This window comes from Gopherus flavomarginatus, chromosome 9 (genome assembly GCF_025201925.1).
Source record: "Gopherus flavomarginatus isolate rGopFla2 chromosome 9, rGopFla2.mat.asm, whole genome shotgun sequence".
NCBI lineage: Eukaryota > Metazoa > Chordata > Testudines > Testudinidae > Gopherus > Gopherus flavomarginatus.
The window spans coordinates 70,149,166-70,164,279 of record NC_066625.1 but is presented as its reverse complement, the minus strand read 5'-3'; the positions used below and the strand labels follow the sequence as shown (position 1 = coordinate 70,164,279).

Below are 15,114 nucleotides of genomic sequence, written 5' to 3'. Positions count from 1 at the left end.
CCACAAAGAATCCAAAGCAAAGTCCAACTGGTCCAATTCAAAACCAGGGTTACTCAGAATAGAGAGAGGAGATCAGATGACAATGAAATAGACGGTTAGTGACCTATCTAGGTGTATACTGCCGAAGCTTAGGCCAGGTGGGTCCATTTGGGTCTTGGTAGAGACTAGGAACTAGCTTGTGTTTCTAGAGAGCACCTCACTGCTTCCTTCAGACTCATTCAGCCAGCATGGGGACAATTTCAGTTCTCTCCTTTCCGCCTTTCCTCTAGGAGTTTTCTAACACCCCCACAAAGCTCCCACTGCATGCAGCCCTTTCATCTTCTCCCTAAAGCTTATGTTATTGCTGCCATTACAAGCCACTGAGGTATCACCAAGGAGACTGAGAGACCTAGGGTGACTTATGTGACCGCACTGTTCACATGCTCTGACAACAAGTCCTAGTGAGCAGAGCAACCCCTATCCCAGGACTCGCATGGGGATGGGAATGTGCCCTGTACTGGCCCCCTGCTGCCTGCACTCCATTTCCTTCCCTCACACAACAGAAAAGCAGCATTTCTGCCTTGCATGCTTGCAAGAGTGGGGAGCAGGAGTTGGATTTGCCTTAATGTTTTAAACTGGGGCACCCAAGCTGCACTGGCTGCCTGTCAGGTACCCAACGGCTGCCCTCATTTTTATTAGACAAGTAAATCTAGCCCGTCATCCCGCTATTGCAGGCAAAATAAAATCTGCTGGTGGTTGAACTGAGGGAGGATCAGTGAATGTTTAGTTATTAACGTCATGTGGGGCGAGGGCTGACCCTGGTTTAACACCAACTCGGAAAGGCTTGTTACAGCTAGCATGAGTGTGATTTACTCCAGAGATTGAGTAAAAGCTTTGGCTGGAAATCTGAGCCCAAACAGTTGGAAAGTGTTTTTGAGATTTTTTTTTTCCTATTGAGAAAATATCTGTAGCGCTGTACATGCTCTAGTTCAGTCAGAGCTATTTCACTGCTGTAGGGCATTCCTGGAGCGGATTCCTGATCTTGGATCTGATAGCCTTGCGGGCATGCTGTGCTCCTCACTGGGCTTTGGCTGGGAGGCTGGAGGGTTTTTCTAACTAGTTATTTATGTAAAGGCAGTCCTTGACATTGTATTGTGTACTGTAAGGTATGGGGTAGACCCCTAGGGCCAGATTTACAGTCCTTTATTTGCCAAAAGATGCAGATTGATTTCTAGCAGGATTTACAGAAGCACCTGAGCAGATAAAGTGCCTAACTCCCATTGCCTGTAGAGCACTGAATGAACATTGGAGATGTCTGTACACGTTGGCAGAAACCAATATAAATTAATAAGGGCAAAATCTGGCAGGGTGACCACTGAAAAGTCACACTCAGTGGGGAGTCATAGGAAAGATGTATTCCATCCAAAACCTATGGAAAGCCCATTTTGCAGGCTCTCCATAAAATGAGCTATGGAGGGATACTCCAAGGTGAAATATGGCATACTGTATGTTTTTGATTTAAGCTCCTGATTTGGCAATAGCAACCGTGTGCTAACAACCACACACGCACATCAGCAATAACCCACATGAGGCTGCTACTGACAGGAGTATCACCACGTATAATTGCTGTGAATACAAAGGGCTATTTGCTGTATAAAAATATTCTACAGAAGAAAATAATGTCATAGTCGTCACTGTCCATTGACCAGTGAGAGGCTCTATTGCTAATCTGATAAATGATTGATTAATCTTGTAGGGGATCAGAGAGCTGCTGCTTAGATTTTAGAAAGCTTTTTGACTTTCTGTTGGATCAGTTTCATCCCTGCTGAGACGTGTTGGGAAACTTCGATCACTAACACATCTGCAGAAGTCTGCAATGAGAACAACTGAGATTCATTTTAAAATCCCAAAGCCAAGAATGTGAATTGGATTTTAGATCTTGCACAACGCTAAAATGAGGACAATACATCCATGGCCACCTAACAATCTAGCCACCTGTTAGCTCAGATGAGATTTTGTACCAGCACCTTATTGTAAATTGCACTTTTTTCTTTGAAGCAATACTTACCGCTGTCTTGCATAAACCTACTGTTATCATTCACTACTTAGTTACAAATTATTGGGATCATAAATGCTGAAAATTGAAACTGAGATTATAGAAAACATTAGTTATGCTTCTACAAATGAGCCCCTCTTTTTCCTGCTTCCTGTTTTTTGCGATATACTTAATCTGGGAGCCATGTCATCTTAAAAAGGTCAGTATCTCACATTTTGGCCTTGGAATAGCTCTAGGGTAACATTTTCAAAAGTGCTTAAGTGGCTAAGGAGCCGATGGCCTATTTTCAGAAGTGACTTAGGTACCTTTTAAAGGTATTTAGGTCCCTAAAGATGTAGGATTTTCAAAAGCATCAGATGCTCCCTGACTTAGCCAAGCGTTCCATTCCGGAACGCCTTGTGTAACTTGAATTTTGCATAAGTCGGAAACATATACCCAACCATTACACGTGCACACGCACACAATCCCCCTCCCTCTCCTATTTCTAGCATACGGAACTTTTTCCTAAGTGCAGATTTGCATAAGTCAGGTTTGCATAACTCGGAGGGGAATCTGTCAAATACATGCCTAATTCCCATTAAAATTCTGTTACGTGGGAGACAGAATGTGAAATTTAAATGATTCTCAAGAGCAAGTGAAAACTGTGAGGGTGAGGAAAGTTGCTTACTCCAAGGTCTGTGGCAATGCATTGACAGCCACTTAGCACAGCTGCAAGTAAACACAGAAAGCCAATTTCCTTATGAAGGTTTATTTATAAAAGTCAAGGTGTTTGGGAGTCACTGCTACATTTCTGGTGATTCCCATTCCCTTGTGTAAAATGCACCACGCTGTGCACATGCAATCATTTATATTCCAGATCAAACATTTTCTTCTAGTGTTTAACACATACACTTCACGTTCCTTAGTGCACTCTACAACACGCACAAATGTTAGGATATGCACATGTTGAGTTTCTCAATGAAAAATGTTATAAAAAATACAAACAAAACCCAAACTATCAACATGAGAAGCAATGTGCAATGAGCCCAGCTACTCCCAGTCTGTGTGTTGTTTAAAAAGGGGACCTCTACTTATGCTCTGTGTCAGAGCTACTGGATTGGGAATATGACCATCTGCTTGGAATTGTACTTAAAAATGACCTAGTCAAATAGTAACCCCCTTAATACTAAGAGAGGGGTTTTTAACTGGCCAACTGCTTCTGTTTTAAGGTTAATATTTAGACACTGCTAACTGCACTAGATTCGCTATAGCTATAGTGAATACAGCCTTATATTTTCATACATTGTTTGTCACTATGTTCACTATAAAATGCTTAAGGCTAGATCATGGCCAGTCCTCATGTTGATGTGCAAGAAGGGGAGGTCCCGTTATGATTCTTGGGCAGTCACTTGTCGCCACTGCAGTCCCTGTGCCTTCCTGAGGCCAAGGACTGTTCCCTGCAAGTGCCCCCTCAGGAGCAAACCCTCCAAAAGAGATAAAAAGGGGTAGAAGTGAGGCCCAGCTATGACCCCAAGCCAGCTGGCAGGCCAGATAGGGGATGTCATACATTGGAAAGCTCCACTATACACAATGCTTCTCCGATCCCTTTCCTATCCACCCCCAGCATGGGCACCATCTGGCTCTTAATAGGAGAAACTCTCAAGTGCCGGAAGAGTCTCACTCTTAGAAAACAGCTAACTGTGCATGATGCCTGCAGTCATGGCCGATGAAGGGAAGGTGAGACTACCCACACTTCCCAAAGTCTTTTTCCTTGTTTAGCCCAGCAAGTGGAATGTTACAAACCGTTGCTGACATGAATGTAGCCAGTTCACAATGGCTCTGCTCAAATAGACATGGGGGAGATGCTGCCATACGTCACAAAGCAGCCAGACCAGTCCACCCATTACAGAACTGCTGCATGCAAATACAGTGTCATTTACATTTTGAGTGGAGGTTCAGACTATAAACGCATCATGCTCGTTTGTTCTGAACACACTAGATCCCATTAAAAAACATAACTGATTTTAAAAAAATCATTAAAATGTTAAAAAATATCCAGATGTACTTGGGAATCCCCTGCTCTTCTTATCCACCCCCACCCCCAAAAAAAAAACCTAAAGAAGGGAATAGGGAAAAGGTGGGAGTCAGAACAAATTTCTTTTCAGGCTGAAGATTGTCCATGTCAGAAATCTTTGGCTTTGGGGATAAGGATACTTAAATCAAATTTCTTCCCCTAGGCCGGGCCTGATGTTGCAAACCCACAATCATGCAAGAGTAGTTGTGACACATGCAAGTAGCCCCATTGGTTTTAAGGACTGCTCACATAAGGGTATGCACAATCTGGACCATATGAAGGAATTCAGTCTCCCTTTTTTTTTAAGACTATGTGGGTCGATATCCATTCTCACAGCAAATCCTGCCTGGGGGTGGGGAAAACCCTCTGGTAATGCCACAAGGTCCTCTCATAGAATTTCTTTCCCATTCTTCCCTTGAGGAGGAGGAGTTTCTAACCCTGCACTGGAGGAGGGAGAGGGCCTTGAAAGCCCCTCAGAACCCTAGATTCCTCAGGGAAGATGGTTGTACTGAGGATACTACTCTTAGGCCCTGATTTAGTAAAGCTCTTATGCTTGTCTGGAAGTCAGTAGGACTTAAGCATGTGCTTAAGTGCTTTATACAACCAGGGCTATAGTGCAGAGATCCAGCCCTACCCCACTGCACCCCTCAGGAGCAGTGCTGCCGTTGGTCCCACCTATTTTAAAAGAGGCATAGATGACATAGACTAGATGGATAGAGAGTGAATTTATACGGTCTGAAGCAGCACTGATTTGCAGGCAGATTTCTGTTCAGGAATCTGCCAGGTTCAGAGGGGAATATCCCACACACCCTGACTGCTCCCTTGCCTCCATCCCCTCCTAATTTACAGACCCCAGCCCAATGTCTTCTGCAGGCTCCAAGATGTCAGCGCACCATTCGTTCCCTTTCCACAGTCCCCTGGCCAGAACTCTTTTGCCAGCACAAATGATGGGAAGTGTGTAGGCCAGAAAGAGGGAAGAGAGGCTAATGTTTCAAGGGTACCGCAGGTTGTTGGCCCCAGTTAAACACCTTAAGGTTTCTGAAAGAATTAGTATAACTAAACCAGTTAATAGCATCCTTCCTTAATTCTTGCATTACATTTAAATATGACCAAAGTGAACCCCTGGCTATTTAACAGACTCAGATGTTGGCAAAGACAATATATATATATGGCTAGAAATTAATGTCTGATACTATAAAACTATACACAATACAATGAAATTATATTGCAAACTAAACACTTAACACAATCTTTTCACAATACCCCACTGATTTGTTCTAATGCTGTTGGGTTTAATTCTGCTGCACAAGTATCTTCCATGTGTTCAGCAATGTGCAGAATTCTGGGTTAATGCCCTGTTTCAGCAGAGCACTGGAACACGTACTTACGCCCACCCTTATTCAGCAAAGTGCTTAAGCACTGTTGCTAAAGTCCCATTGGAATCAGGCACAGCCTTAAGCACTTTGCTTAACAAAGAATGAGTGTTGAATCAGATGCTAAAAATGTAAACTAGGTGATTGGTACATGTTACTCTTCTAATTGTTATCCCTCTCTAGGTAGAGCTGCTGCCACCCTGGATTAAACATTTTACTCACTCTTTATCTAACTGGTCCCGAGAACAATTCTGTCATTTATACTAATAAATGCACATAAATACCAGAAATTAAAAAACAGTCAACAATATGGTTCAAAGCAAAACGAGCACTGCTCAGTATACTGGTTTCCATTAATGAGATTTATCGCTGCAAATTTGGCATTCTGTTTTTTGAAAAAAATCCTCAATGGATTAGAAAAATAATGAAGTGACATTGTTAAGGTATTCTAGGTTTGGCAACACTAATATTTTTACTTTACATCATGGAATAAGAATACACATCAGTGTAATATTGATGATGTGATCAGCCTAACTTAAACACATGTAAACAATAGGCTTTGACAATACTTACAAATGCATCCTACATCTGGATCCACAAAGGCAGAACCCTGCTGCAGTCAGTGGGGATCTGTATAAGTGTAGAGTTCCAACTGCACAGATCTGAAAGCAGGATTGGGGCCTAAGGGCGTGATCCTGCAAACCGGTATTGGCATAAGTAGTCTCTACTCACCTGAGCAGCCCATTGACTTCAATGGAACTACTCTCACAAGTGAGGATTATTCACATGCTTAAGGCATTGCAGGACAGGGTGGTAAAGCCCCATTTTATATAGAGAATCCTTTATCAACGTAAAATGATCGGTTTTTAACAGAGTTTAAAAAAAGGACTATAAAAGATTCAGTGTGATTCCAGCTGAAGCTCAGTAAGACATATTTTAACCTTAGGTTGTGGATATCAGCTTCATATATTCCAATAACACAATTATATTTTCATAAACATTAAGCTAAATATGAAAGTTAACAACTTTAATGGTTAAAGGGGACAGTAACGGAAACGAGCAACTTTCATTACAATGATTTTCCAGTGTTTTCCCTTCTGACCAGTGGATGTTGTGAGATTGCCGTTGTGTCGGCTGCATTCAATACCACTTCGCATCCTCCAAGGCATGACTACTGCCGGTCTGCTTCCACTCGTTTTTTACGAACTATGCCAGTAAAATCAAAAACCATCTCTCAGCATTAACTTACTAAGTATCCGAGCACACATCTCAATGTGACATTATTTGGGACTAGAAAACTGGGTTATTCGTACTTCCCTTCTCCAGGACCCAGTTAAGGAAAGTGCATAGTACCCTCAACTCTCACTCAAATCAATGGGAGGGTTGGCCCATCAGTATTTTCTAGGACATGGACTGGCAATCTTAGGCATGTGGCCCGCCAAGGAAACCACTGGCAGGCCAAGTGGGTTTATATACCTGCCGCGTCTGCAGGTTTGGCTGATTGCAGCTCCCACTGGCTGCGGTTTGCCCTCCCAGGCCAATGGGGGCTGCGGGAAGCAGCGCAGGCTGAGGAACATACTGGCCACCTTTCCCGCAGCCCCCATTCGCCTAGGACAGCGAACCGCGGCCAGTGGGAGCTGCCATCAGCCAAACCTACAGATGCTGCAGGCAGAAACCGGCTCGGCCCGCCAGCGGCTTTCCCTGGCGGGCTGTGGGCCAAAGGTTGCCGATCCCTGATCTAGGAGGTACAGGATTGTGTCCAGAGATTTCACAGATTCATAGTTTAAGGCTGAAAGGGGCCTATGTCATCTAGTCTGAGTAACCATGTAACCACAGGCCACAGAATTTCACCCACTTATCCCTGTATTGAGCTCCGAAACTTGAGTTTGGCTAAAGCGTATCTTCCAGAAAGGCATCCAGTCTTGATATGAAAACTTTAAGTGATGGAGAATCCACCATTCCTCTTGATATTTTGTTCCAATGGTTAAATTTAGGTTATCAGGATGGCTTATATCATCTGTTTTTTTTAAAAGCCATATTGCTCCAACTAAATTGAAACAGGTACTGTGGACTGTGTGGGAGTGCTAGATCCTCCTCACTGGATTCATTTAAGTGTGATGTAGCCAAAAATCAACAGCTGTTCCAGCTGCAAGAGTTTCTCTTGTGGGGTTACGAAATAAGTAAAAATTCTGTTGTTCCATATGCTAACACTACATGCAAATATGCATGGTTAAGTCATTTGATGCCTTTGTGAGAAACGTATCTGTATGAAAGAATCAGGCGTTTTATAATGTACTTTCACATGGTACTGATTACTAACAAAAAGGAAAATATCAAATTAGACCCAAAAGGAAACAGTTTAGTCTCAGAATAGATCTCTGGGTTGCATGGGCCATTGGATAATACGGTAAACCTTAATTAACCCATGGATCTGCACTGAAAATGGATTATTTTGGGGGAATGCAGTTTAATGAAGCACGGATCAATGACATTCTACTATTGTGCCCTGAGCAGGACTACTCTGGGTGATGTCTTATCAGGACCACCCAGAGGAGTCAGGAAGCCTGGGGCAAAGCGGGGAAGCTGCGGCGCATGTACTCACCCGGCAGCGGTCCGGGTCTTTGGCGGCATTTTGGCGTTGGGGGGGCCCTTCAGTCGCTCTGCGTCTTCGGTAGCACTGAAGCCCCCCCTCCCCCCCCGCCGAAATGCTGGCCGGGGCCTGGGGCAAATTGCCCCACTTGCCCCCTGCTCTGGGCGGCCCTGTGTCTTATTCCCTGCAACGCAATGGAGGAGTCTCCTGGCACTCAGCAATGCACTGTAAGAGGGCCTGGGAAGTTCTAACTAGTCCATTGTGCAGGTGCTCCTTGCCATCCACAGCATTAGCTATTCTGTAATCCTGTTCAGTCTGCACTGAGCCATAAGGCCAGATTAATGCTGTTCAGACTAGATAGGCTTTGGTGTTACCAAACTGCACTGAGATGCCATGTTTGTGATACTGGGTTTCTGAAATACAGAACAAAACAGGCAGAGCTGGAAGAATACTTCTCATTGCAGCGTGCCAGCAATGACAATGTCTGGCCATGAACTTCCTTTAATGTAAACATGAAAGCTCTTGGCAAAGAGACTGCATTATCCCAAAGCCTTGCAGTGCAAATGTCCGTCATTTTGCCTCTGCTTCCAACGTTTTGCTTTTCCAGATATGGTTTTATGAAGTAGTCTATTGTACTAAATAGTCAGTGATAATTTGCCAGTGCAAAAGAGGAAAACTTTCTAGATGCAAACCAGGAGAAGGCAACATTCTAGAGTAACTGTCTAAATGATAAGGTGTACTAAGTCCTTTCTCAGGCAAACACCCATTGACTTCAGTCTGGGTTTGCTTCAGTAAGGACTTAGATAAAAATGAGCAAATGCATATTTTGGTGCAGATACTTTATTTTTTAGCAATACTTAAATATCCTGCTGAATTCCCATGATATACTTTATTTCCTGAAATTCTAATTGTCCCCAGTAGGATAAAGGCTGGTTAAATCTCTCAGCTGATTAAGGACCTCAGGATCTAGCACTATTTGATTATTTTTTGTCGACAAAGTGTATAAGGAGGGCAGGAGTTGGCCTGCAAGAATTGCTGATGAATGTCTGTAGCATCTTACCTAGATCGTTATTTTTAGTGATAGCTGCAGCTACCCTGGTTCTTGGACCTTGCTTTGTGAACTGGTATCCAAATTTGAGAATCTTGGAGTTCTCCTCAAGCATCTGGGCAATCTCCATCTCTACCACTGTCCCCATCTGCTGCCTCTGTTGGGTGACACACAGTGAAAAGAAAAGGAAACATCTTCTCACAAAAGAGAGAGAAGTGGTTACATTCAGTAATGTGCTACAAACTGGAGAGAGAAACCCATCTCTGGAGAACTTCCTCTGGGCTTTCTTTTTAGCATTGATCAGTTTTGTTTTCTATAGCTTAGCAGCATGTGCTTAGGAATGAGGTGCAGAAAGTCTTTGACAGATCCCAAACCTAAAATATTATAGAAGAACATATGGAACCTACCAGAAACTAAACAAAGTAGGCACCAATTTACTGCCCGCTCCTTACCTGGTTGTCAATTTTGATCTCCGTCAGGGTTTCATTCTCTTTTAGTGCATCAATCAATGCCAGAATGCCAGCCCCAGTGATGAAATTGGATTCTATATTTAGACTCTTCAGGGTCTTGTTCACTTTTAACATATCTGCAAAAGCCTAAAGAGTCAGGGAAGAGGTGGTATGAGTTTGAAACTCTGAAAGCTTCAAGAATCTGAATTGTGGTTAATACCTAGAAAAGCATTGCAAACAGTCATGGAGGAAGAGTGTATTCCTAGAACAGAACAGGTTATAATGCCACTGTGCACAGTCACAAGAGACATCTGAAAAACGAGCCCCTCTGTAGCAGGGCAGTAACCCCGCTCCTGACGAAAAGGGGTTAAAAGCAGCCCTAAAGAGGGCTGCAGCAGGGAAAGGCTGGGCTGACTGGGGAAGGAGCCACAGCTGGGGCCACGCCCCAGTCAGGCCACAGCTGGCCATATAAAAGGGCTGTGAGCCAGGAGCTCAAAAGGAATCTCTCTCTAGCTGTCTGAGAAAGAAGGACCTCGCTGCCTGGCAGCTGAGATGAGTACCTGAGGTGGAGGAGTGCTGGGGAAGGGCAGAGGGAGCTGGGGAGCTCCAGCCTGAAAAAAACCTAGGCTGCAGGCCTTGAAAAGGGCCTATGAAAGGTACTGGGGCTGCAGAGGGGCAGCCCAGAGATAGGCGAAGGCAGCAGGTCCTAACCCCCCTGGCCGTTGACGAGTGGTTTACAGACTACAGTCTGTCCCAGTGAGCGGGGGCTAGATGATGACTGGCAGTAGCCACTGAGGCAAGGTGGGGATAGCGGGTTGGGGGTTCCCCTGGGTGGGGAGACCCAGATTGTGGGTTACTGCTGGGGGCAGAACCCTGATGTAGAGGGCACCGGGGTCTGGGAGGAACATGGGGGGCCAGTGGCAGGTGAGACACTGGCCTGGAGCTCTGGGCTGGAAGAGCTAATTCCCAGGATGACCAGCAGGAGGCGCCGCACCAGTGAGTCATTGTCCTGCCACACTCTCCTAGATACAAATGCAGCCTTAGTGAACAACTCTGTCTTTTCAGGCTGTGTTTCAACTTACAACAGCAACAGGGTCATTGCTTCGAGTGGCTGCGAGGCTGAACTTCTTCACGTGGGTGTTGGTTTCCAAAGCCTTAGCAAATTCTTTCAGCGTTGGAATCGGGATGTTCTACATTAAGACAAAACACAGTAAACATTTTAGCCAATCACATCACCAGACATTTATTTTGATGATTGCTACATTAATTAACACTGCCTCTCTGTACAACTTCTTAGCTATTCCCTTTGCTCTACAAAGCCCATCAAGCCAGAGTACTGTAACTTGCTCAGCTTTGCAGCTGCCCTTGAAGACTGCCCAGTGCCTTGAGCTAGGGCAGAATGCAGCCACCAACTTTTAGGCAAGGCAGGCCAAAGTGAAAATACTGCTCTGCACTGTTTTTCATATTCATTTCCAGGTGCAATGAAAGGTGCTGATTTCTTTGTAAAGTCCTAAACAGTCTGAGAACTGATGATCCTCTAGGTGTCTCTTCTACCATGCACCATCCTGGAAATTAAGGCTGGTGGCAATCTCTTGCTGTCTGTCTCCAGGGTTGAAGCATGGCCATAATATTCTCATTGGCGGGCCCCCATCGTCAGCATAAGCTCCCTCTTGCAATCTGACAAAGCCTGAGTTTGGCCCCATGGGCTGGAGTGTAAAATGTATCTGTTAAATCTGGCTTTTTAGCTGGGACACAAATTTGCTGCTGGCTGTGAGGAGGTCTATTTATTGGTTGTGGATTTGTTACCGGCAGGTGAGAGTAAGTGCTGAGCTGTGATACAGCTTTGTGGTTGTACTGTTGGATCATTGGTATTGCTTATTTTTTTTTCAAATATATACTCAGGCCCAGAAACAGTGTGACGAGGGGTGAATAACCAATCCATAAACCCTTAGCACAACAGGCACTGGCAGCTTTGGGCATGAGCCTAAGTCTTGATATGGAATTAGACACCTGGAGGTGAGATTGCTACCAAACAAGCTATACTGATAAAGAGGAGGATACAATGAATCAACTCAACGTGCCGGTCCTGTTAGAAAATTACTTAGTTTTAAAGCAAGATGAAAGAAGAAAGGGAAAAAAATAATGAGCTGCTATTTGTCACCACCTCTGAGCTCACAGCAAACATTAACAAAGCTTTATCCTATTCCTAGATCCAACCAGCCGCTCTAAACTGTGCAGACAAAGGTTACTTCTCCAGCTCAGGGTGGGGGGTGGGGCTTGTTCAGTGTCTGAGCTTCCTAACTTCTTCCTTTTCATCTGTGGACTAACTGAATGAGGCCAACAATTGTGTGGTACCCCCATAAGTGCTGGAACAAGCGGGGCTGCTGCACCCACTTGCTTGAAGTAGTTTCCATCAGATACAGGGTTTACAGTTTGGTTCAATGACTCTCAGCACCCCGGGTGCCCCATGAGGTATCTTTCTTTACCAGCTGTTAGAGAAATGAAGGCAGAAGGGAACCCTTGCTCAGAGTTCTAATTGGCAGCTAATTCTATGTCAGGTGTTGGTAACCCTTGGAATAACTGGGACAATTCCTGTCTGCCTCTCTTTCTCTCCTGAGTGTCCTGTTCCTCCCAAATATTGTAAATGCAGCAACATGTTGGAAAACAAAACCCCATGCTTCCAAAAAAAACGTTGTAAATCTTGTCATCTCAGATGAAACCTCCTGCAGCAAAGAAAATGAAGCCACAACCCCGATCCAAATACCTTTATGTTGTTCAGATTGACTTCAAGGAGGCTAGGGTCATTTGCTTTCATCCTTTGCAAACTTGCTTCCACATTAGTTGGATTAGGTGGCTCCTCGAAAATTGGCTTGACCTTTTCACCTTTGATCACATCTGAAACACAGGATCGAATTAAACATGCATCATCGGAAATAAACTGGCTTTTCCAAACTCTCACTTATGTTTGGGTTGAGGCACGCTGGATGTTGCTGTGGCGAATCTCATGTTTGTGATGAATACTGGTAAGCCGTGGAGCACTGTGGAGGAAGGGTTCTGGATTTCTGACTAGTGTTTCTTTGAGATGCTGATGCTTTTGTGGCCAGTGAAGAATGGTATCACATACAGTTGTTTCTCCTACTGTTTCTTATTAGTTTGTGCAGCTATACGCAAGAAAGAAAGTGCAGCTAAAGTGCAGAGATGAATAATTATTGAGATACACTTTAGAACACTTCTTTTCCCAGTTTGTGGGAAAGTAGTAGAAAATTCTTTTCCCGGGGGGCAACCTTCTAGCAGACCCATTAACACAGCCAGATGAAGGTGACATGAAGTGTATGGTATGACATTCACTGTGCTATATACATTAGAATTAGTGTTATACACCAAATTGTGACCAGCACCGTGCTCTCTCCCACTCTTACGTCTCTCTGTAGGGGTCAGCTACAATACAGTTGGGAGAACAGGCCTTCTCTTTTCTAGTGCCCTTGCAGTGCTCTTACAAATGGTAGGAGCTAGGTAAGGGTGTGGCCACACCTCACTCCCCTCTCCACACTGGCCAGCACAGCTGACTTGGCATGAGGGAGGAGTATACTGCACCTCCTCCAGGCCAGGCATGGTGTAGATCGGGGTGGGCAAACATTTTAGCCCGAGGGCCACATCAGTGTTGCGAAACTGTATGGAGGGCCGAGTAGGGAAGGCTGTGCCTCTCCAAACATCCTGGCCCCTGCCCCCTATCCGCCCTCTCCCACTTCCTGCCCCCTCAGAACCCCCGACCCATCCAACACCCCTTGTCCCCTGATGGCTCCTGGGGCCCCCTGCCCCTTATCCAACCTTCCCCCCCTCCGGCTCCCCACTCCCTTACCATGCTGCTCAGAGCAGCAGGAGCTCATAGCTCCGCCGCTCGTCTGGAGCCAGCCACGCCACCTGCGCTGCCCAACAGGAGGGAGGGAACAGAGCGCTGGTGGCGTGGCGTGCTGAGGCTGCGGGGGAGGGGCTGGGGGCTAGCCTTCCCGGCCAGGAGCTCAGGGCCCGGGCAGGATGGTTCCGTGGGCCAGACGTGGCCTGCAGGCCATAGTTTGCCCACCTCTGGTGTAGATGCTGAGCCGCTGTGCTTGCTAGGGTGCTGCCAGGAGGAGACTCTGGCTGCAGTGTGCATTCCCTTCCAGCAAATCTAATGAACATCTATTTTCCTTGAAATTAAAACCAAACCCAAATTGTGCCTTTTGGGGTGGACAGTCACCCTTTCATCCTATGAGCTACTTTGGGTTGGACCCTGCCTTTCCTGCAGATCTTTGCCATCTCCTGGAAGTTCTGTCCCCATCATCACAAAGGAGAGCGTATGCAGGCGCAGTCAGGTTAGTTCCAGCCCCTTCTGTGCATCTGTCCTTGGGAAGGGAAGCATGTTAGCCTATGGTATGTGACCAGAGTCCTGAGCTGTATCATTAGGGACAAATTCTGTCCTCAGCTTTATGTGCAAAGCTCCCAGTGCAGTCACTCTGACCCAGCCATGTGCAGCCAACTCTGAGGGAAGCATGTAGTCTATTGCACAGGATATAAAATAGCAATATTGAAAGGAACCCAGGGTTTATGGTCCTGCCATAAAGCCTGCAAAGGGAGATGCGCTTGTGAATATATTTGGTTATATTCTGAGAAAGTGCCCCTTTCCCTCTAAACATACAGTGCTAACATCAAAGACCTAGATGAGGCCCTTTAGCGTCCACCTCCATCTCTGACATTAGCAGCCCATCTATAAATTCAATTAGCTCTTGTAAAATTGCAACATCCGCACATTCTAAATCATAAAACTATCAAAGCACGAAAAGCAGCTCTCTGCTAGCACTGAGATTTATGAAGTCTTTGCATATCCCTGTTCCAAAGCAATACAATTTTTAATGTTGGCAGCCATGTACTATAAAAGAAAATCAATCATTCCAGGAGATGCATAAAAATCATAGCATACAACATAATTAATACCTATAATTCCCCAGCTTATAATTGTGGAGATGAATAATAAGCCTTGCCCACCCGAGCTGCTAGAGCCAAGAAAGGAATGCGTTACTGACCACAACTGTGTTTAAACATGGTTATTTTGTAGTGCAGAAAGTCATGTTCTATTCAAGGGGCTTGTGTTGAAACCTGAAAGTTTACATGCACTTCCATGAGGTGCAATGGGTGACACTCATCCTGGTGCACTGGGACAGGACAAAGCCAATGCACCAATTAAATCACACCTAAGCTCTTTGTAGAACTTGTGTTACCTACACCTTGAACTGGATTTCACTATTTGAGCAGATTCCAACTCTCTTTGCTATAGAGGATGTCCCAGTCCTCTCCCCACAGGACCTCCCAATACCTCCATAAATACTCCAGTGGCAGCCTTCAGAGAGTTCCTGATGTTGGAGATTGCTAATAAAATGCACTTGGAGAATTCACCACCCTTTGGATTCAAACTAAAAATTGCACCAAAACATTTTTGCATATGTAGCAGCACTCTACTAAGCTGAAAGCCAAGGACCAGCCATTGAAGGACTGTTTGTTAAAGATTGTAACCCTGTTCACAGAGTAGACT

At 45.0% G+C, this 15,114-nt stretch overlaps 1 protein-coding gene across 3 annotated transcripts in view; it reads right to left on the bottom strand.

The window, feature by feature from the left end:
- Nucleotides 1–2,767: 2,767 nt before the first annotated feature.
- The window catches only part of LOC127057813 (tropomodulin-2), a 58,141-nt gene continuing 45,794 nt past the window's right edge, over nt 2,768–15,114 (bottom strand). For all 3 annotated transcript variants that reach the window (XM_050966918.1, XM_050966920.1, XM_050966919.1), the window contains 5 exons: nt 12,313–12,443; nt 10,631–10,738; nt 9,552–9,695; nt 9,112–9,256; nt 2,768–6,667 (listed from right to left, as the gene is read on the bottom strand). In XM_050966918.1, the coding sequence (XP_050822875.1) occupies nt 6,633–6,667; nt 9,112–9,256; nt 9,552–9,695; nt 10,631–10,738; nt 12,313–12,443 (563 nt within the window). In that variant the 3' untranslated portion in view covers nt 2,768–6,632. The remainder of the gene's footprint in view (nt 6,668–9,111; nt 9,257–9,551; nt 9,696–10,630; nt 10,739–12,312; nt 12,444–15,114) is intronic.